Source organism: Melospiza georgiana, chromosome 20 (assembly GCF_028018845.1).
Source record: "Melospiza georgiana isolate bMelGeo1 chromosome 20, bMelGeo1.pri, whole genome shotgun sequence".
NCBI classification, from domain to species: domain Eukaryota; kingdom Metazoa; phylum Chordata; class Aves; order Passeriformes; family Passerellidae; genus Melospiza; species Melospiza georgiana.
Window position 1 is genome coordinate 7,516,782 of NC_080449.1, and position 20,772 is coordinate 7,537,553.

The 20,772-nt window shown below is 51.8% G+C and overlaps 3 protein-coding genes across 3 annotated transcripts; 2 read left to right on the top strand and 1 right to left on the bottom strand.

Annotated features, from left to right (window-relative positions):
• Positions 1–170: 170 nt before the first annotated feature.
• On the top strand, positions 171–10,563 carry TBC1D13 (TBC1 domain family member 13). Its single transcript, XM_058038254.1, has 12 exons — positions 171–313; positions 489–562; positions 873–913; positions 1,329–1,390; positions 1,665–1,764; positions 2,879–2,961; positions 3,115–3,274; positions 4,036–4,243; positions 4,818–4,981; positions 6,472–6,632; positions 6,785–6,842; positions 7,552–10,563. The coding sequence occupies exons 1-12, from the start codon at positions 291–293 to the stop codon at positions 7,615–7,617; spliced, it is 1,200 nt and encodes a 399-aa protein (XP_057894237.1). The 5' UTR covers positions 171–290; the 3' UTR covers positions 7,618–10,563.
• An 85-nt stretch (positions 10,564–10,648) lies between these two features.
• ENDOG (endonuclease G) lies at positions 10,649–14,159 on the top strand. Its single transcript, XM_058038255.1, is given in 7 exon segments — positions 10,649–11,328; positions 11,331–11,387; positions 11,390–11,440; positions 11,637–11,804; positions 11,807–12,333; positions 12,714–12,823; positions 13,455–14,159. Coding segments are annotated over 7 exon segments (1,263 nt in total). The 5' UTR covers positions 10,649–11,261; the 3' UTR covers positions 13,738–14,159.
• Positions 14,160–14,702: 543 nt separating this feature from the next.
• SPOUT1 (SPOUT domain containing methyltransferase 1) lies at positions 14,703–19,775 on the bottom strand. The gene is made up of 12 exons (XM_058038307.1): positions 19,710–19,775; positions 19,556–19,598; positions 19,348–19,467; positions 18,904–19,063; positions 18,057–18,146; positions 17,906–17,955; positions 17,612–17,742; positions 17,135–17,207; positions 16,704–16,802; positions 15,999–16,101; positions 15,569–15,716; positions 14,703–15,466 (listed from the first exon to the last, which is right to left on the bottom strand). The coding sequence occupies exons 1-12, from the start codon at positions 19,755–19,757 to the stop codon at positions 15,392–15,394; spliced, it is 1,140 nt and encodes a 379-aa protein (XP_057894290.1). The 5' UTR covers positions 19,758–19,775; the 3' UTR covers positions 14,703–15,391.
• Between the last annotated feature and the right edge of the window lie 997 nt (positions 19,776–20,772).

A 20,772-nucleotide genomic window follows, 5' to 3' on the forward strand; every position in this document is an offset into this window, starting at 1 on the left:
TACCGGACAGGGGCGGAGCTTACCGGACGGTGAACGCAACGGGGCGGGGGCGGGACTGAGCGCTACGGGCGGAGCGGGGCGGAGCTTCGCACGGAGGGGGCGGGGCCAGGCGCTCAGGAAAGGCGCCCTGGGGCGCGCGGGGCGGGGCTTAGCGCTGGGAAGGGTCCGTGTGGAGCGGGCGGCTCCGCCACGCCCCCGCAGGGCGGGGCCCGTCCCGCATCCCCCTCCCCGGGCAGCGTTTCCAGCCGGAGCGTTTAGGCGGCGCGCGGGGAAGGGGCGCCGGGGCCGCCATGTCGCGGCTGCACCAGAGCAGGTCGGTGTCGGGGTCTGTGTGGGGATGGGGGTTCTTCCCCTCCCCACCCTGCCGGGCCTGCGCTGCGCGGGCTGGGGGCTCTCGAGAATCGGCGGCTCTGAGGGGTTGGGGGCTCTGGGAGGTCGCGGGTTACCTGTATTAACCCTGATGACGCCCGCGGCTTCGCTCCCCTCAGGATCGCGGACTTCCAGGAGGTGCTCGGCGAACCCACGGTGGCTCTGAGCAAGCTCCGCGAGCTGTGCTTCAGCGGTGAGTGCCGCGGGGACCGGCCCGGGCTGGGGAGGGGGCTCCGGATACGGTGGTGCCCTGGGTTGGGGAGGGGGCTCCGGGCACGGCCCTGCCCCGGGCTGGGGAGGGGGCTCCTTGCCCCGGGCTGGTGCCGCCTGTTCCGGGCTGTCCCCTGGGAGATCACCCCGTGCACAGCCCCAGCAGCGTCCCTGGGGGAGCTTCGTGCCCCTCGGGAAGGAAAAGTGTTGCCAGGCCTGGTTGTGAGGTGACATCAGCATCCCGCGGTGAGAGACGGGCTAACGTGGTTGTTTCTCTGCCTGGTGTTCCACAGGAATTCCCTTTGATGGTGGGCTGCGCTGCCTGTGCTGGAAGGTGGGTTTTGCTTGGGGTGCTTTTGTTTCTTGAGAGCGATGCTTTGGGTTGATTAAGTTTGCATACTGCTTTTTTGGCGGTTGAAGTTGTAAACAAACAATAAATCCAGAGTTTAAAAGCCACTAGAAGTCAGCAGTAATTTGTGGAGATCAGCACTTTGCCTGTAAGCAACCTCAGTTATAAGCAAGCACTGCATTTCAGTCAGGTTAGCTATTGATCAGTCCTACAAATAGTTCTGTGTGGAAAGCCAGTCCCTGAAATATTCCTGACTGTTGCCTGGCAAAGTACTTGGCTTTCTGAAGAGAAATCCCAGTATTTTCCAAGAGCCAGTTTGAGCCCCTGGGTTTGCTTTGCTCATTTTGCAGGTATAACAGCTCATTGAATACTAATTCCTGTTCACCTGTTTCCTGTGCAGATACTCCTGAACTACCTCCCTTTAGAGAAAGCCTTATGGAGCTCTTTGCTGAAGAAACAGAGGTGAGGTTGTTGGTACTTATCCCTTTATTTTCAAAGATATCTGCAGAGAAGAAGAATAGGCTTTAAATAATTAAGTACTTTCATAAAACAAATTGTTCTTGAGTGTAATGTGCTGTTCTTTCTGCTGCCTGGTGGACTTACCCCTTCAGTTACACTGCAGAGAAAATCAGATGCCTTCTGGCTGAGCAGGGTGGGGCAGAAACATCTGTTTGAACTCTGTGTGCTCACCTTGACCTTATCTTCCTCATTGCAAATTCCTCTTTTCTTCTTTAAGGGATCTGTATTCCCAGTTCCTGAAAGAAATGATTATCCAGCCTGGGATTGCCAAGGCCAACCTGGGTGTTTCCAGGGAAGATGTGACCTTAGAGGATCATGTAAGTGTTGTTAAGCCTTTGTGCTGCAGAAAATTCCTTGGGGAGTTTCTGGCCCCCCTGGGCTGCTCCTGGCTCTGTTCCCAACTGTTCTGCCCTGCCAGGGGGAGAGATGGTTCCCAGGTGCCAGCCTGGCACTTTTGTGGGTTCCCAGGTGCCAGCCTGGCACTTTTGTGGGTTCCCAGGTGCCAGCCTGGCACTGTTGTTGTGCTTGCCTTGAGTGTGAGTTACTGGCAAAGCAGCAGTAGCTCTGTGGAGAGCTGTTTCCAGCTGTGCACTCCTCTCCTCCTGCCCAGGCCGTGGGTCTCCTAGGGAAAGGGAGAGGCTCACAGGAGGTTCCTGGAGCCATGAGATGCTCCCCTGGGAATTTGGGTCCATGAATGATTTCAGAGCAGAGGATAGGAAAGAAGCAGGAGAGTCAGGCTGGGCTGTGGTGTGGAAGGCAGGAGAGTTGATTATTTCTGATAATGCTGCTGGGTTGGTTTTTTTTTAACAGACTATTTCCTGCATGCCTTGGCTTTCTCCTTCTCTGAAAGTGCTGTTAGGAGTGTGTGTGTGGGAGGAGTGAGTGAAGTAACTGATCAGAAGAGACTGTAAAATGATACAGCTGCTCCCATGACCATTCTGAGCGTTCACTCCCCTGCAGTCACCTGGCCCACTGTGATCTCTGGAGCCTTGGTGGTGTAAAACTGGCATGTCTGTAAAACCACACAGCCAGGTCACAGTGATCTCTGAATCCCTTGGAATGTAGCTTGTTGTTTTTTTCCTTGGTTAGTTGTTAACTTTGTGTGGATCTTGGTGTGGAGAGAACCACAACATCAAAGTGCTGGGTGGGTGGATAACTCTTACCCCGAGTCTAAATACCATCTCCATGGTACAGATTTGGAGCTGCAGTCAGGAATCTTGTTAACAGAGGGGAAAAAAAGAACTGATTTGGAACAAATTCTTGAAGAGATGAGTGAAAAGGATCCAAAATGTGAGAGAAAAAATGACCCTGATGTGCTCAGATTGTGCTGATGGCAGAGTGACAGCAGAAATGTTAAATCACTGTATGTTTACTGAGGATATTGATATGTGTGAAACATGCTTATTCTGTTTCTGTTGTTTCTCTCTTCAGCCTCTCAACCCAAGCCCAGACAGTCGATGGAACACCTACTTCAAGGATAACGAAGTGCTCCTCCAGATAGACAAAGATGTCAGGTGTGTGAGGCACAACCACTCCGGTTCTGAACCCGGGCGGTTTGACCAACAAATTGTACTTTGAAAAGGAAGTTTAATATTAAACCAACCTCCCACTCAACATGGGGCACAAACTTCCTTCTTGTCCCTGATTTCCTGCTGTGTCCCTCCTAGGAGGCTGTACCCTGACATGGCGTTTTTCCAGCGCCCCACGGACTATCCCTGCCTGCTGATCCTGGACCCCCAGAACGAGTTTGAGACGCTGCGCCGGCGCGTGGAGCAAACCACGCTCAAGTCGCAGACGGTGGCACGGAACCGCAGCGGGGTGACAAATGTGAGCTCTGGGTGGGGGCTGTCCTTGTCACAGGGCAAGGGCTCAGGTTGGGAAGGGGAAGGGCGATGCTTGGGCTGTTCTCTGTTTCTCTTTCTGCTCGTGCAGTGGAATTAAGGAAACACCCCAGCAGATACTGAGCATTCTGGGCGCTGGACATGGTGGAATCAGTTGAAGTGCTTGACAGACTGTAGAGAATTATAGGTGTATTTATTTTAAAGGTTATTTTTACCTGACTCCTGGTAGAATTTGGAGTCACAAGTTATTTTATGCCTGACATGCATTCCTGTATGGCAACAAACACTAAAGGGTTAATTTACTATGAATTTATTACAAATTTCCATAGTCCTCCAGAACTGGATCTCAGACCTGGAATTAGGTGAGGAGCAGAGTATCTGTTAAAATGTGTAGTCTCTTTCCCCTTTGATGAGTGTTACAGCACATGTGCTCTTGGGGAAGGTGGTTTCTCCCACAACTCTCAATACCGTTCCCTCATGCTACTGACAAAGAAGTGGAACTGCTGTGGTTTTTACTGTGTGAGATCATGTGGTGCAATGATTCAGAAGGAACTGTACGTTGCTGTACAGACTTTGTTCTTCAGGGACAGCCAGCACCAGGACTTCTCTGCCTGTGTGCTCCCAGGGTTTATGTGGTATAGACAGCCCAGATCTTTTGGGGGGCCTGTGTGTGTTAAAAGCCAAGCTTGGCACATGTGCTAAGGAATCTGTGCCACTTGGTTGTCCTGACTGAGCCTTGTTTTCCAGGTGAGCTCCCCTCTGAAAAGCACCCCCAGCTCTCTGAGTGAGTACGAGGTTCTGCCCAATGGCTGCGAAGCTCACTGGGAAGTGGTGGAGAGGATCCTGTTCATCTATGCCAAGCTGAACCCTGGGATAGCCTATGTCCAGGGCATGAATGAAATCGTGGGGCCTCTTTACTACACCTTTGCTACAGACCCTAACAGTGAATGGAAAGGTGAGGAAGCCTTTTGACTGCTCAGCAGTGGCTGTGGTACTGTGACTTCTCTGCATGGCATGAGGAGTTTTGGGGAATTGGTGGGAGCTGAATGGGCTGGGAGTAGCAAGGACATGGGAAGTAAGCATTTTTGAGCAATTTTTGTTTGTTTATTAAACTCAAAATCCCCTTTGAAGCTCTTGTTTCCTTGTACTGTATATAGATGGTAAGGAAAACTAAGGAAAGGGAGGACTTTGCCTGTTGCTTCTGCTTCACAGGAGCTCTGAGGGTGTGTGCTGGTGGCAGATTATGTTCTTGTGTATAGATAACTGTTTTGTGACCTCATGTCACGAAGACCTTGTGCTGGACACAGGGTTAGTATCTGCAGTGCCTCTGTAGCTGTTTCTAGTTTAGAAAAAAACCTAAAAAAAAGGTTGTCTAGTTTTGACCCAGACCAAGCAAGCCAAGATCTGGTGGGATCTACACCTCACATCCAATACAGCAACCAGATATGGAACAAGGACAATTTTACAGCTCTGTACCTCTCTCAGTGAGGCTTCCTCTATTATCCCATGTTGTTCTTTTCTTTCCCCAGAACATGCTGAAGCAGACACATTTTTCTGCTTTACCAATCTAATGGCTGAAATTCGGGACAACTTCATTAAGAGCCTGGATGATTCTCAGTGTGGTATTACCTACAAAATGGAGAAGGTGTACTCCACCCTGAAGGAAAAAGATGTGGAGCTGTATTTGAAACTGGTGAGGAGCCGGGTGTTTCTCTGGGTCTTGGGTGGGATGTGAGGAGTGGATTAACAGTGCACATGAATGTCAGTTTTGTTAAACTGCTTGAGTGGAACACAGAGTGCAGGAAGGGCTTTGCTGTAGGGCAGAGAGACTCTTACCTGAGAGCTGAAATAGCCTCTTGGAGTGAGCCCAGAGTGAGCTGACACAGCAAGGCTTCCTCCCCTGCCTGCCTCTGAAAGCAAACTGTGGTTGTTGCACAGCTGCCAGCTGGGAGTCTGAAGGGACTTGGCCATGATCCTTGGTCACCTGCATAGCTGGAGCTGGAGGTTTTACTCTCTTGTAGACATCAAAACATGAGTTTTGCTGTAGAGCTCTTCAGCATTCCAGGCTACAGAAATTGTTTCTGCTTTTAAGAACAAAACAAAAAACATCCCCCACGCTGCACACACACACTTCTATTTCCAGTGCTGCCCTGACAGCACTGACTTAAACTCCATGAAGCACATTCCAAAGGAGAAGTGAATTCCAGTGAGCTGGATGATCCCACTGGCTAAATTATACTGTTCCCTTTCATCTAAAGGTTTCCAGCTCCTTTGAGTTTGTGTGAGTTTTGTAGAACACATAGAAGGCAGCTTTCATTACAAACATCTCCAGTCTTATAGTCCATTTGGTGTGAAAGTGTAAGGAGACTTTGGAAAGGAAAGCTATTCTTGTTACTGCAACCTTGACCAAATTACAACGAGGTTTTTTCCCATCTAGAAAAGTTTCTTCTGTAATCCAGAAGATGGTTTGTCAGCACAGTGACACAGCCCACAGTGTTGGCTGGTAGCAGTTCCAGTGGGGAGAAAAACTACTTAATGTTTGGCTGGCAGGAAATGGTCTTGGCCATGCAGCAGCTGGTCCTTAAGAATATCAGCAGAATCCTGAGCTTGTTTGACCTTGGTTAAACTTAGGCTATGTTGGATTTAACATCAGAAAACAGGAAAACTTCAGGCTAAAGGTGCTTACAGCATATTTTACTGACCATCAGTGTGAACTCTGTTCCATTTTTGTTTATCTTTGTGAATAGTAAACCTTTTCATAAATACAAGGGTTCTGGAAAGGAGAGGAAATCCTGACAAACAGTGCCTGTGCTAGCGGGGGAGGGCTGCAGCTTTGCAGATAAAATACTGTTGAAATGGGAACTTTAAAATTACTTGGCAGGTTTAACAGAACACAAATAGAGCCTTTAGGGAGAAAAGCTTCCTTTACTCCATGTTGTGGATAGAGGAGCATTTTCTGGCTTGGCTGGAGGTGTGGAGTGTGGCTGCACTGAAAATCTCCCAGTCATGGTTGAATGGGGGAGTCTCCAAAGGATGCAGAGGTTTTCCTGCTGCTGCAGGATGAGCTGGGAGCTTAGAGCAGCACTGGGGAGGAGACAGGGCTGCAAACATGGGGTGATCTCTTGCCTGTAGGGAGCTGACCGGGAGCACGTACTCATTGTTTGCCTGGTGCCTGTCTGACAGCAAGAACAGAACATCAAACCCCAGTTCTTTGCCTTCCGCTGGCTGACGTTGCTCTTGTCCCAAGAGTTCCTGCTGCCAGATGTCATCCGCATCTGGGACTCGCTCTTCGCCGACGACAAGCGCTTCGACTTCCTGCTGCTCGTCTGCTGTGCCATGCTGACGTAAGTACACACACACTGCCTTTCTCCTCTCCTCTTCCATGGATCCAGGAGCCCTCTCTAGGCATGTCTTAGGGCAGCTGGTGAAGAGGTTGTCGGGTTTAAAGTTTTTTTGTAAAGAGTCAGAACTAGCCGGAATAATTTCCGTCTTTCAGACTCATCCGGGATCAGTTGCTGGAAGGAGACTTCACTCTGAACATGAGGCTGCTACAGGTAAGAATGAACTAGAGTGGGTGCAGAGAGCAATTGGAAAAGTCTTAAAATAGTGCTGTGAGAGATGGTGACAGTATGTGAGAGGGTGGGAGAGTATGCCTGGTTCAAGACAAGAACCACATTTGTGATGTTTGCTTGCAGGAAAATCTGCAGGGATCAGTGGGAGTCTTTAGCATATGCACCCTTTCTACCCTACAGTGAAGTTATCATAGATTGGAGGTTTCTAATGTTCCTTTGGTTTGCAAAAAAAAAAGTAATTTTCAAGCAAAGATGTGAAATCTTATGTAACATTGCTAAATTTTTTGGCCAGAGGGTTTTGTTCAGTTCTGAGATCTCTGAAAGCCTTTGGTTGGAAACGCCTGCACTGCACAGTTGGATATCTCATGTTCTGCCAGTTCCTGCTTTGGGCTGTGCCAGATACTGGCTTTGATAAGGCTCTCTGGCATGAGACAGAGCCCTGTGTCAGGCCAGGTTACTGTGCCCTTGGAGGACAAAGTGGAAAAAAAACCAACAACAAACCTTCTGGAAGGGTGTTGAAGTTTGATCAGTTACAAAACAGGAAACTGTAGCTGTTAAAGGAGTAACTGAACATGGCTGTATGTTATAATAGGCCAAGAACTTTGTTGTCAAGGTTTGCCTTGCTTAAATAAAACAATCTGCATCAAGAATGCTGGGAAGTCACTGAAATACTTTTGCTCCTTTGTCATAGGATTATCCCATCTCTGATGTTCATCTGATTTTGAAGAAGGCAAAGGAACTTCAAGATTCCAAATAGTCCATGGGCCTAACAAAAGGTGTCAGAGAACTGTGTGGCAGTGGATCCTGGGAGATGGCCCCTTGCAGTGTCGTGCACTAAAGCTCCTACTGGTCTCTGCAAGACTTCAGGTTTTGTTAGAACTACTGGCCACCTTGAAGACTTCTACTCTATTTATTAGGTCAAGGACTGATTACTTCCCTATCTACTTGGGTCCTGCACTCCAGATTTTTCCACATGTCAAATGCCTCTTTGCTGCCAAAAGCAGTTCTTTGTATCTTTTTTTAATGACTTTGAGTTTGGGGGAGAAAGAAACCTTCTGTCTGCATATCCCTGAAGGGATGGACTCCTGTATTGTGGAAGTAACACATGGAGTAACTTCTGATGGGGAAAGGACAGACTTAAGTCCAGTGAATTTTGGTGGGTGAGGATAGAAGGATCTTCCTCCTGTGAATAGAATGTATTCCAGTGAAGTCACACATTCTGCCATTCAAGTGGATTCTGGATTCTCCTCTCTCGTGTCTGCACTTGGCCATCGCTGAGGCGTGTGAAGAAGAAGAAGATTGCATCACTTTGGTGAAGGTCACCTGGCAGTTTGCACTCCTTTGACTGGGAAAGAGACTTGGGAAGCTGAGGTGGGAGGACACAGTGACAGCTGGTGGCTTTGTGCACTCAAACTGCCTGAATCCAGAACTGCCTTATCAACGAGGTGTCCTTGAAAGCAACATTGTGGTGGTTTTAACCCCCTCTGAAGTGTAGTTCCAAGTCAAGCCTTACTACACACAGCCTTAGAGCAGGGAGGCCTCATGCTGCTCTGAACTGGAGCATATCCAGCTACAATCAGGATTCTGAAACACAAGAAATGGACACCTAATCATGTGCAATGAAGACAGCTTATTTAGGGATTTATACAGGCACACAACTGGAGTTTTCTGCCTCAGTGGCTTAAATAATACTACTCCCTTTAAGGTCTGGTCACAGTAACCTTGCTATTGTCTCACAGTACTCCTTGTCAGGAAGAGACAGTTCTGATCTGCAGTAGGAGTCCTTCTCTAGCACAATCCAGCAGGCAGAGACATCTGTCATGAGCTGGCTGCTGGGGCTGATCCACTGTTCTGTGCTGGTCCTGCTGCAGTCACAGCCCTGAGCTGGACACTTGTTCCTCCTGAGAGGGAAACTGCTGCACTTCAGATATGTTCCAGTGGCTCAGGTGAACAGGGACTGAGACAAACCACAGGGAGAACTGCTGCCCTGCACAGTGCTGAGCTGAGCAGAAACCCTGATCCTCAGAGGGAGAAACTGCCAGCACCCAGGTGCTTGTGTGGTGCAGAAGCTCTTGAGTGAACACTAATCCAACGTGCTTTTCCCTTTCTTTCTGTGCTGTGCTGGCTCACCTCTGCTGTTGGACACTGCAGTCTTTGGTATTTATGGGTGTTGATTTGTTAAAGGTCAGTCAGTCTTTGTAAGATCTGCTTAAGCTGCTGCTGGCCTAGACTTGCCCTAGCAGGAGGGATGCTGGCAGCCTTCAGCTTTTTTTCCTGGTGTTATTTCCTTCACTGAAAGCCTTCACAGGCTGCTGTCATTCTCACCAAGGTGTGTGGGGAGATGGGAGGACAGGTTGGTGCACGTTCCCATGTTCTTATTGGCAATCTCAAGCACTCTCTGCCTCTTGAGAAGATGCTCAAGTACCACTTGTGCAGCCCTGTGTTGCTGCTGTGGTGCAAGAGCAATTTAAGGTTTAAAGCAATCTGTAATTAATACCTGTGGCAACAGTATCCCTCTGTGCTGCAATCTTTTCTTGAGGGTATGGTTTTCCTACAATTAAAATGGGACAGGTAGACCAGGGCAGCAGTGTGGTGAAGCATCCTGGCTGCTCTGGCCACTGGATGGATGTTCTGAGCTGTTCCAGGTGGTCTTACAGCTCTTGGGTACCTACCCTAGGGAAGCTTTTGACCAGACCTGGTGTGGTCAAAGAGCCACCTGGGAGGTTCTGTACAAATGTGAAACCACAGGGCCCCACTCTTAGGAGGCAGAGTTGTACCTGCTCCAAACACTTCTGCCTCAGAACTGCTGTAAATACTGCAGCTTTCCCATTCCATGCACAAACTCTGCTCTCATCTCCCTGAATCCTTTGCTGGGCTGTTCATTCTGGGTTCCCCTGAGACCTGCAGGGTTTCCTTATGCTGGAATTTCTTACTGGCACCAGGGACCATCCGTGAGTGTTCCTGCTCTGAGCAGCTGGAAGTCTCCTTAAAGTAACCTGAGGAGGCAGCAGGCAAATCAGGATGAAAGTATGACTTGGAAATTAACTTGTGCATGTTTTCAGCATCGTTTTGGGCCCTGGGGGTGACATCCCACTGGGGAGGGCACGGGGGGGGTGGCAGCACAGGTGTGGTGCTGCTTTCTCCCTTCCTCAGTGTCCAAGGGCTCTCTTCTGTCACCTTGCTTCAGAGAGTGACAGTGAGGGCTTTTGGAAGGAGTTTGCAGTGGTTTAAAGGGATGCAATGGGAGATTTGGCTGCTGGAAAGGATCTCTGGGATAAATTCTGTAGCCTTATCCAAACTATGGCTGCCAAACCTATTGAGTTCTGTGGGGAGAGCTTGCAACAACTTTGAAACGTCCAGACAGGCTGTTCCATACATAAAAAGCTGTTTTATATTCTGCTTATTTCCTTCCTGTGTGGTAGAACTTCTGTCCTGCTGTTGAAAGGAGTGGTACTTTTCATTGTCTTGGGACATCTATTTCTTTATTCCAAGACTTTCTTCTTTCTTTAAGAGCAAAAGCAGATTTTCTGAGGGGACAAAAGAAAGTCTTAACCTTTTAGCAGCTTTTAAATCTCCTCACGTGGCCCTTGGCTTCATTCCTCAAAGGTTTTTGGTGATTTATTTTTGTTGTTTTTGAAGTGAGACAATACTTAACTGGTGTTTCCTTACTTGTATGGTCAAGTAACACCTGTTCCAGCCTTGAGATGTTTCTGCTTCTGGTTTCTTACAGTCCTGACCTGCTGAAAGAGCTGATCTTTGGGGTGGGAGGTGTTAGTCTGGGGTGCCTTGGGGACCCATTATCTCACAGGGACTTGAACAGAGAATGTTTAAATAGATCCTACCATGTGTTCCTCAGAGGCAGGACTACTGCCAGACAGGGGAAAAGGAGATCACCTTCAGCTGGGAGGGAAATCAGGACACTCCTGGATGTGGAAGAGATGAGTTTTCCCTGGGAAGGAGAGGTCTGTTCTACCTGCACCTCACTGGAGTTGAAGCTTTGTGGAACTTGGTGGCTTTGCCATTGAGGTAGATCAGGCTGCTGGTGGTGGTCACTCAGGAGACTGATTCTGAGTTTGAATTTTGTGACTCCACCTAAATTATTCACACTTTGGCATTGAACAGAATGGAGGCCAGAAGTTGTTTTGGGGGAGTCTGGGGTGTTTGGGAATCAGAGGCTGATTTTACTTAGAGAATGTCAGTGACCTTGTTTTAGCTGTTTGTAGCAATCTTCTAAAATGTCCTTTCCCCAAAGAAAGGAACAGATAACACTTATGTTTTTCCACTTTATTTTGAAGAACTGCCAGAGAATGGTGTAGTGAACATTTCATCACTCTAAAACTCCTTCTTTTACGCTTCTTTTTTTCAAACACTATTTTTGTAAGGTTTCCTTTAACTAAACGAATGTCTGTGCAAACCTCTCCTGTCGGTGTGACTCGGATTGGGGCCGCAGGTGTGACAGAGAGCCCTGGGGGCCAGCCCGGCTCCTCCTGCGCCTTCTCCTTTCCGCCGTGGGTTTGCTTTGCCTTCCCCACGGGTGCCACCGCTCCTGCGAGCGCTCTGAGTCCTTGTCCCCGGTGTCCGTGTGCCCATGTCCGCGGTGTCCCCGGTGTCCGTGTGCCGGTGTCCGCGGTATCGTTGTGTCTGTGTCCCCGGTGTCCGTGTGCCCATGTCCCCGGTGTCCGCGGTATCGTTGTGTCCGTGTCCCCGGTGTCCCCGGTGTCCGTGTGCCGGTGTCCGCGGTATCGTTGTGTCCGTGTCCCCGGTGTCCGTGTGCCGGTGTCCGCGGTATCGTTGTGTCCGTGTCCCCGGTGTCCCCGGCCGCTCTGCGGGTCCGGGGCCGTTCCTCAGGACAGCGGCCCCGGGATCGCGGTGCGCGCTCCCCCTTAAAGCGGCGATGCCGCCGGCGCAGCGCGGCCGCCCGGGGCTGGGCCGCGGCCCGTTTAAGGCGGGCCGGCCGCGCGGAGTAGCGGCCATGCTGCGGGCCCGGTGGGTGCTGCCGCTGGCGGTGGGCGCGGGGCTGGGGGCGGCCCTCGCCCGCCGGGAGCGCCGGGAGCACCGGGAGCGGGGCGATGCGGCCGAGGGGCTGCTGGCCCGCCTGCCCGTGCTGCCCGCCGTGGCGGCGGCCAGCCTGCCCGCGCCGCCGGGCTCGGTGCGCACCGAGCTGAGCAAGTACGGGCTGCCCGGGCTGGCGCAGCTGCGGAGCCGCGAGTCCTACGTGCTGTGCTACGACCCGCGGAGCCGCAGCGCGCTCTGGGTCATCGAGCAGCTCAACCGGGACACGCTCAGCGGCGCTTCCGACCGCGCCGCCTGCGACTTCCAGGAGGACGACTCGGTGCACGAATATCACCGCGCCACCAACGCCGACTACCGCGGCAGCGGCTTCGACCGCGGGCACCTGGCGGCCGCCGCCAACCACCGGTGGAGCCAGAAGGCCATGAGGGACACGTTCTACCTGAGCAACATCGCCCCGCAGGTACGGCCCGCGCTCAGGGCAGGCGCCGCTCCCTGCCGCTGCGTTTGTGCCTGCTGCAGTTCAGGCAGAGAGGGGCCAGAGTCACTCGGAGGTGCCGATTTACTGATAGATTTAACAGCGGGGATCCTGCAAATGTACCTGCCTGTGTGTGCCTCTCAAGCCCGTTCAGTGCAGCTCCTCTCAGGAGCAGAATTAAACAATTAGATGCACGCTTGCTAAAACTTGCAGCCTTCGGCAATGGGTCCTGTCCTGGGTGTGCAAACCAGGCCATCACTGCTCCCAAAGCAGAGGTGATAGCCGAGGTCTGGTATGGAAAGTGCTTGGGGGCTCTGTGAGATGTGTTACTCTAAACAGTAACTGACTACTGGTTGTGTTTCTAGAATCCTCATTTAAACCAGAATGCCTGGAATAACCTTGAGAAGTACTGCAGGAGCTTGGCAAAAAACAACAGGAATGTCTACGTCTGCACAGGACCCCTCTTCCTGCCCAGGTAAACACAACCAAAAAGATGTATTGTGCTGGCAAAGGAAAACAGGCTGTGGGACCAGGAGGGATCTACTAAGGGCCCTCAGTAGGTTAGACCACCTGTGCACAGAGGTTCTATAGAAAGGTACCTTCTTAGGATTAGTTTATGTATTTCCCATCCAGATGATTATTTCATGAGTCAAGTGGGATTGCTGAGCTGCAGTATAACCAGCTTGTTTTTGCAGTCCTTAACAATTTAGTAGATTAGCTGATTACCAGATTAAACTGCAGACCCCATCCCTGCAGAATAAAGCTTTCAGGTTCAATGTCATGGGCTGCTTCTCCACTTAACTTTAGTTTCAGAGATCTCCACGTAGCACCAAAGAGCAGCTGTCTCATGTTGAGATCTCTTCAGCAGCAGGAAGTAGCTTGGAAAGTCTGTTCAAACCAGCAGGGAGGGGATTTGGGAGCGGCCCCAATGCTCAGCTCACCCTCACCATGTCACATGGCCTCTGCCCCAGCCCTGTTTTACAGCCCTGTGGCAGAGGCAGAGCTGCTGCCTGCTGTGGGTGGGGTTTTACTCAGAGAGGTTGGAGGATTGAGGGGATGGAGTGACACCAAACCAGAGCTAACCTGGGATGTTGCTGTTGGTGCAGGATGGAGGCTGATGGGAAGATGTACGTGAAGTACCAGGTGATTGGGAAGAACAACGTGGCTGTCCCCACCCATTTCTTCAAGGTGCTCATCTTGGAAAAGGAGAGTGGGGAGATTGAGTTGCGCTCCTACGTGATGCCCAACAGCCCTGTGGATGATAAAATCCCCCTGGAACGGTTCCTGGTTCCCATCGAGAGCATTGAGAGAGCCTCAGGGCTTCTCTTTGTCCCAAACATCCTCAGGAGAACAAGTAACTTGAAAGCCATCACAGCTGGAAAGCAGTGACCCCTGACTAGAACAGATACAGGTAACCCCTGGCAAGGGACTGGCAATCACCTGCAGAATTCCTTGTGCAGTTGTAAATGTGGGAATTCAGATTCAAACCTGTGCTTCTCTCCACTGTTCCCCTTGTGTCTGACTGGAACACAGACACACAGCCGGGCTCCAGAGTGGTCCTGCAGGAGGCTCAGGGGCACCTGACACTGAAGTTGCTCTCTAGGATTTGCTCATAATCAACTGCTGCCTTGGAGTTGTGTGAGGCTCACTCAGGCAGAAAGGGAAAAAGGCAGAAAGCTGTTACTGTTTAGCAGGGAAGCAAGGTGGGTGCCAAGGGAGGAGAGCAGGAGTTCCTGCCTTCCTGAGCCCAAAGAACTGTACAATTGTTTTCTTTCAGAAGATGGTTTTAGCAGTAAAGTTTTGAACACCCATGATATTGTTTCTTCTCTGCTCTCACCAAAGCTCTGAATATCTCAGCAGGAGGAGGGGAGGATGGAACCAACTTTTCCAGCTGCTTTCCTGTCTGAGCTCACTGTAGGCAGAGCTTAAGGCATCACAGACAGAGGCAGACTGTAATGAGATGATGTGTTTTAGTGCTGAGGCTCAACTGAAGCTGCAGCCCTTCCTGCTCTTGGGAGAGATGAAGCCTTGAAGGGGGGCTGGGGGAAATCAGGCTGAGGCAGGAACAGCTTCTTGGCATAAGTTCTGACTTTGTTTCAGTCTGAAGGCCACATCACTGCAGAGGCACTGCCTGGAATCCAGGCACACACCTGGATTTCACAGCAACTGATGTTCCATACAGCTTTATTCCCACTCAGAGTTGCTGAGACCAAGTCTGCTGCCAGGCTTGTGCCAGCTGCTGGGAAACAGCAACCAGCCCTTGGCTGGACCACACAGGCAGCAGGGCACAGACCTGGGCTCCCAGAGCAGTGAATGCCTGGCTGGGTGTTGTGGTGTGGCCAGAACCAGGCTCTGTGAGCCACCTGCACTCTCAGAGCCCAGAGCCTGCTTTAACTGCTGATGAACAAGGTGAGAGACAGAGCTGCAAACACAGTTTATTGCAATGTTGAGAGTCCAGGGACCAAATGGGGCTGAGGACACAGGATTTATAAGGGGGGAAAGGGATGGATCGTGGGTTAAGGGCCAATGGGAACTGAGTATAAATGGTGTAGAGGAGGGGCAGCCAACTGGGGAACCAATGAGGCAACAGGGGCAGGGCACTGCAATAAACCAGCACCAATAGGAGACAGGAGAACTTCTAGAGGGAGTCCATCCAAAGAAAAAAGGGCAGTTGGACTGGGTGATATATACATATATATATATATATATATATATATATATATATATATATATATATATATATATATATATAACCTGTGGCTTTAACATGAGCCTGCAAATGCTTATGGGTGAGACCATTGTCTCACCCATAAGACCACTGTATTCAAAGGAGTCTCTCTTTGATCTTGGTCACCTTTGCCCTTCCAGGGCTGAGGTGTTACAGCTCCAATGCTGGACCGGCCCTGGGTCTGCACAGCTGGGCAGCACTGCCAGCTCCAGTCACACTGTGCCTGGGTCCCTCCAGGCTCCTGGAGTGACCAGCCCAGCATCCCACATTTGAAGAGCTGCCTCCCCAAGGGCAAGGTCAGTGGTTTCCCTTCCCTCAGGTGTCTTTGGGTGTCTTCACAGCCTCCTCAATGTGTGGTCTCAGCGCAGACAGAGAGATCAGCAGCGCTTCCTGCAGCAGAGCCAGGGCAGTCAGAGCACAGCTGGGCCATGTGGCACTGCCCAGGCAGACACCCAGCACTGCCCTGGGCACACCCAGCACCCCCAGCCCTACCTCAGTCCGGATGGTTCTGCTGCCTTGGCTGGGACACGTGTTCAGGTAGAAGTCAAACAAGACGCTTGGGTCGGTGACCTCCAGGTTTGGGTCCACATCAACCCCAGCTTCCAAGCCCTCAAGGCCTCCAAAGACAACAAGGGCATGCCTGGGGAGAGCACAAGGACAGGGTGAGAGGACAGACTGTCCAAGTCTGCATCCAGGCTCCCGTGTGCTGCTGAAGCAGGGAGCTGTGGCTGTTGCCAATGGTACCCACTGCAGCTGCCTCCCCACCAGAGCCACACAGCATCTGGCCAAATGTGACAGTCCCTGCTACCAACTGCAGAGAAAGAGGAAAAGAATTGGCCTTGTTCTGAGGTATTTCCCCTGCTCTGCTGCCTTCACCAGCCTCACTGGGAGTTCTGAGTGGGTCCAAGCAGGCAGGACAAACCTGAAGGAGGGCAGAGTGACCTGGTCCACGGAGCTGCCCCGCTCTGAGGTGCCAATGGAGAGATCATAACCTTCCTTGAATGGGCACTCGGAAAAGACAGCACCTGGAAAACAGAGTTTGGGATTACTGCTGCCATGTCCTCACCCATGTGCCTTCTGGACAGGCTAGAACACTCCATGGTTTGAGTGGTGGCAGCAAGAGTTGCTTTCAGTGCCTAAAGTGCAGCTGGAGACAGAATGACTCCTCTTTCTCACATAATTCCCTTGCTGCAAGAGTCTCCCACATCCTTTTCACACTCAAAGCTCAAGACAGGTGCCAGGAACCACCCCCTAACAGCTTACAGTCTTCCTACAAGGTCCAATCAACCAGAAGATACAAAAATAATTTTCCAGGGCTCTTGAACTGAAATTTGATTGCTGGCTCTGATGTGAATGAGTGGGATGTAGTTATCATGGAAATAGAGAGGGGCATCAACTCATCTCTTGTCATTGGAGCAACGGTGAGTGGAAGTTACAGGGCACAGTCCTGGAGGGTGACTGGGTGGTTCATGTCTTGTTTCAGCCCTAAAATCTGACTGCCACGTGGCTGCTGGCTGCACATATAACGTGCAAGTCTCCTTCAGACAAGATTTCTAGGAAAGAGGTGTGCAGCCAGTAGGCCTGGGACTGGTGTGGAAGCCCAGGCAGGGGATCTCTGGATACTCACTCAGGCAGGAGGCCAGGCGGACGCTGTAGCCCCAGTACAAGCCTGAGACTGCCCGGGGGTGCTGTGAGGACACCACGGTGCCTTTCCTCACTTTGGCCTCTGAAAGAAAGCAAAGAGGTTTAACAGCCTCTGATCTGGTGAGATTTGATCAGCCACAGCCATCACCCTCTCTTTTTCCACAATGTGAAAAAGTATTCTGGAAATTTGGTGAGCTCTGGAAAGCCTGTGAGTGTGTTTGGGCTGTTTACTGCTGAGAAGAAGAGCTGACAGTTCTTTCCAGTTATTGAGGCAGGCATGGTAGGGGTGTTATTAAATTTGTGTATGGAGTGAAGGGAACATGCAGAATTGTTGGGTACCTTCAAACCTGTCATACAGAAGGACCAGCTCCTGCAGGACTGAAGTTTACAGCTGCTCCTGGAGCCATGGATTACCTGGATTCTGGGGCTCCTTCAGGCGCACGGTGACTCGCAGACCAGGGTTCAGCTGTTTGTCAATCTGCACCTCCTGCAGTGACAGCCACCATCAGCACCAGACATTCTGGAAGGACTGGGGAAGGTGGGGAAGGAAGGAAGGGAATCCTTTGAGGAAGTGGGTGTCTATTCTGGCATGGAGCTGAGATGAGGAGCTCTGTGTGTGGCTCAGGGGCTTTCTCATCAGTCTGAAGTTTATTTTGCTACTCAAAGGTTCAGCTGCAGCAGTAAAGCAATGATCTGCTGGAATGCCTGGGGCCTGCTGGGGCTTGGGAAGCCACAAACATTATCAAGTGAGAAGGAACAAGACACCAACAACCCTAAACCCCCTACCAGCCAACTGCAGCCTTCAGAAACCCAGCAGCGCCCACCCTGCCTGCTGCAAATCTGCCAGAGAGACAAGGGAAGCTGTTTTGTATCTCTGGGTAACAGACACACCTTCCTCATCCCACAGTTCACAAAGGAGCCTCTGCCTGGCTTGGTGGGCCGGTCCAGCACGACGCCCTCCCGGTACTCCGAGTCCTCGTCCATCCGCATGTGGTGGGGGCTGTCCAGGGGGTTGAGCAGCCCTGGAACAGCACAGAGCAAAGAGGTGCTGGGGGAAACACAGCTGTAGGGGCAGGTGCTGCCCTGCTCCTTCCCTCTCAGGTCCAGTGCTGAACGGGGAAAAGTCCTGGCTGTCCCACACACAAGGAGCCAGGGCTCAGGAAGGAGAGACACAACTGCATTTACCTGCAAACTGCAGGTCCTCGTGTTTTGGAAAGAAGGATTTCCTCAAGTACCTGTTGCCAGAGAAAGGTGAAATGTGAAAAGGTATGTTTATGGCATCTGGATCTCAATTCTGGCCCTGTTCTGACTCAAAGCAAGAGAAAAGCAAACTTACTGAGGGCACTCCAAGTACTGCAGGATCCGAGCCAGCTGCACACAAGCCTTGCCTTTCTTCCCAATTCCTTCAAAATCCCCCTCCACGCTCCTGAAAGTGAAAGCAAGCAGCTTGTTAACTCAGCATGAGATTGGTCAGGTCTCCAGAAGACCAAGCCTTGCTTCTTAATCTGACAACAGGAGCACATCCCTCCCCTCTAACCCTTGTAATAGGGGTGCTCCAGAGACAATCTTTTAACAAATCATCCTTGGAGCTCTCTCCAAGCCAAGTACCTTTTCCAGTTTTGTATTTTGATCTTTATGTATAAATGTGATGTGGCAGGATATCAGGAAGATGTATTGACAGATGTCCTGTCCCTCCACAGCAAGGTTTAAGGGCTGGGCCTCCTGTAGCTTTGTCAACCCCATGTTGGGATAAATGATCTGAGCTGCCAGGGCAGTTCAGTCAACATCTTTTTCCCTGGGGTATAGTGGTCCCTGTAATCCTGGCACTGGGGAGAGGTACATGCAGTTCCTTCCAGGCCTCAGCTTAACAGAAGAGTGAAGGAACAAAAAGCTGAGAGGACTATCATGCAGAGCAAGATGGCTTCTCCTTCAGAGAATCACAGAATGGCCTGGGTTGGAAGGGAACTTGACAGGAGGTGAAACAAGATGATCCTTTATGAGCAGGGACACCTTCAATTATCCCAGTTTGCTCCAAGCCCCATCCAAGCTGGCCTTGGACACCTCCAGGGACAGTGCAACCACAGCTTCTCTGGGACAGCTGTGCCCGGCCCTCACCACCCTCACAGGGAGGAACTCTATCCTGAAACCTAATCTAACATGCTCTCCTTCAGTGTGTGCCTTACTTGACGTCCTCTCCGTGCTCGTCGAACACCACGATCTCGTCCACGCAGAAGATGGCGCAGGCGCGGGCGATCTGCCCGGCCAGGTACGAGCGCAGCGCCGGGGACTGCGCGTTGTTCAGGATGGAGCCGGGCAGGGCCACGCTCAGCGTGTGCGGCCGCCCTGCGGAGCAGAGACAGGAGAGAGCATCGTATCTGCCGCTCTGGCTGTGCTGGGGGAAAAGCAACTTCTGTTCCTTACATTAATCACTGGTTTTCTCTTCAGAAGGATCTCTGCTGCAGTGGTTGCTGCACAGTGTTTGTGCCTGTTTGGGCATGTGGACTGATCCACATGGGATCTGTGAAGTAACACCCTTCCTATCGATAGCTAACACCGACTGCCTTTTAACAGCCAGGTTTTCTAGCACCTTCCACCCAGGTCTCCCCATTGGGTCACAGCAGCATCACCTCTGTCTTCCTTCTGCTCCTCCTGCGCCTGGGCTTCTTGTTCTGCCAGCTCTCGCATCCGCTGTTTGTCCAGTTTCTTCAGCAGTTTAATCTCCTTCCATTTCTTCGTCTCTGCTTTCCCTGGGACGGAGAACAGCGCCTGGCGTTAAACACCGCGCCGTGACCGCTCCGAGCGGCCCCAGCCCCCGCGATACCCGGCCTTCCTTACTCTCCTGCTTCCAGCGCCGCCAGTCCACCTTCCTGTCCTCAACCTACGGGGGACAGCACGCGTTACCGCCGGGCTCCCCTCAGAGCCAGACCCGGGGAACGCCCCGGGCTCCCCTCAGGGTGCGGGCTGGACCCGGGCCCCCCCCAGCGCCCACCTGCGCGCCCCGGGGCCGCTTCCCCACGCCGCTCTCCGTGTCCGCCATCTTCCCCGCGCTGCCGGCCGCGCCCCCGCGCTGCTGATTGGCCGGGGGGGCGCAGGCTCCGCCCACAGCGGGGAGGAGCCATGAGTCACGTGGTTGGTGTTTGAGCGGCCCGCGCGGCGGCGGAGCTAAGCAGGGTCGGGCGCGTTCCGCGGGAGGATGGGTGACCCCAGGCACAGCCCCGGGCGCTGAGGAATATCACAATTCCCACGTGGGAGTGCGCGTAAAATCTGTGTGCTCGCGTCTGCGAGTCTCTGCACGAGCCCTGCGTGTGTTCTAGACCATATGTGGATGCACCCTGCCCTTTGCAGGTTGTGTCATGGCCTAGATAAGAGCCCAAGCATGTGGAGATGGTGTAATTAATCTTCACATCAACAATCTAATTGCACGGTTCTTTCTCTGTTTCAGCGACTGTGACTCTCCCCATGTTTGGTACTTAGATGGGTGCATCAGCAGCACCCTCACGCACACAGGTGAGAGGGGACACCAGGAAGGGCAGGTGGCTCTTTGCCTCCTTCCCTCTCTCCCTCCCTCCTGCTGGCCCGTGCAGCTCTGCTCCAAGGGGATTGGCATCACCAGCTGCAGCCCAATACAGAAATCCTGCAGAGCTCTCCCCACCAGCCTGAGTGGGACAAGCAGCCATCATCACAGGAGCCAGCACAGATGAGGCACCTCTCAAGGAGAGCTCCACCAGCCCTGCAGTCATTACAGAGACACTCTTCCACGATTGCAGTAATTCCACTTTAATAATTTAACTGCTACAAACACTCATTGCACAGTCTGCTGCACACAACTCCCAGGTGGTTGATGATGATGTTTTACACTCTTACGCAGGCTGAAATCAACACTGATGCAAGAATTTCCTCTCCAGAATTGCTCATGGTACCCCACCAGCTCACTGGGTGGGAGGTTGTGGTGGCCACCAGCAGTAGGAGCAGCCAAGGCCATTGGGCCCATCCTCCCCTGTATGCACTTGTCAAAGGCCAGAAAAGGTTTTGCTCTGCAGCCTTGGACGATG

What these genes read in the sequence shown, in the direction of transcription:
- TBC1D13 (XM_058038254.1), top strand. Translation starts at nt 291, where the DNA reads ATGTCGCGGCTGCACCAGAGCAG. An exon ending in TCGCGGCTGCACCAGAGCAG is followed by an intron (nt 314 to 488) that starts GTCGGTGTCGGG and finishes CGCTCCCCTCAG; the next exon opens with GATCGCGGACTTCCAGGAGG. An exon ending in ATGTGACCTTAGAGGATCAT is followed by an intron (nt 1,765 to 2,878) that starts GTAAGTGTTGTT and finishes TTCTCTCTTCAG; the next exon opens with CCTCTCAACCCAAGCCCAGA.
- SPOUT1 (XM_058038307.1), bottom strand. Translation starts at nt 19,757, where the DNA reads ATGGCGGACACGGAGAGCGGCGTGGGGAAGCGGCCCCGGGGCGCGCAG. An exon ending in AGCGGCCCCGGGGCGCGCAG is followed by an intron (nt 19,599 to 19,709) that starts GTGGGCGCTGGG and finishes TGTCCCCCGTAG; the next exon opens with GTTGAGGACAGGAAGGTGGA. An exon ending in GAGCACGGAGAGGACGTCAA is followed by an intron (nt 18,147 to 18,903) that starts GTAAGGCACACA and finishes TTTCACTTTCAG; the next exon opens with GAGCGTGGAGGGGGATTTTG.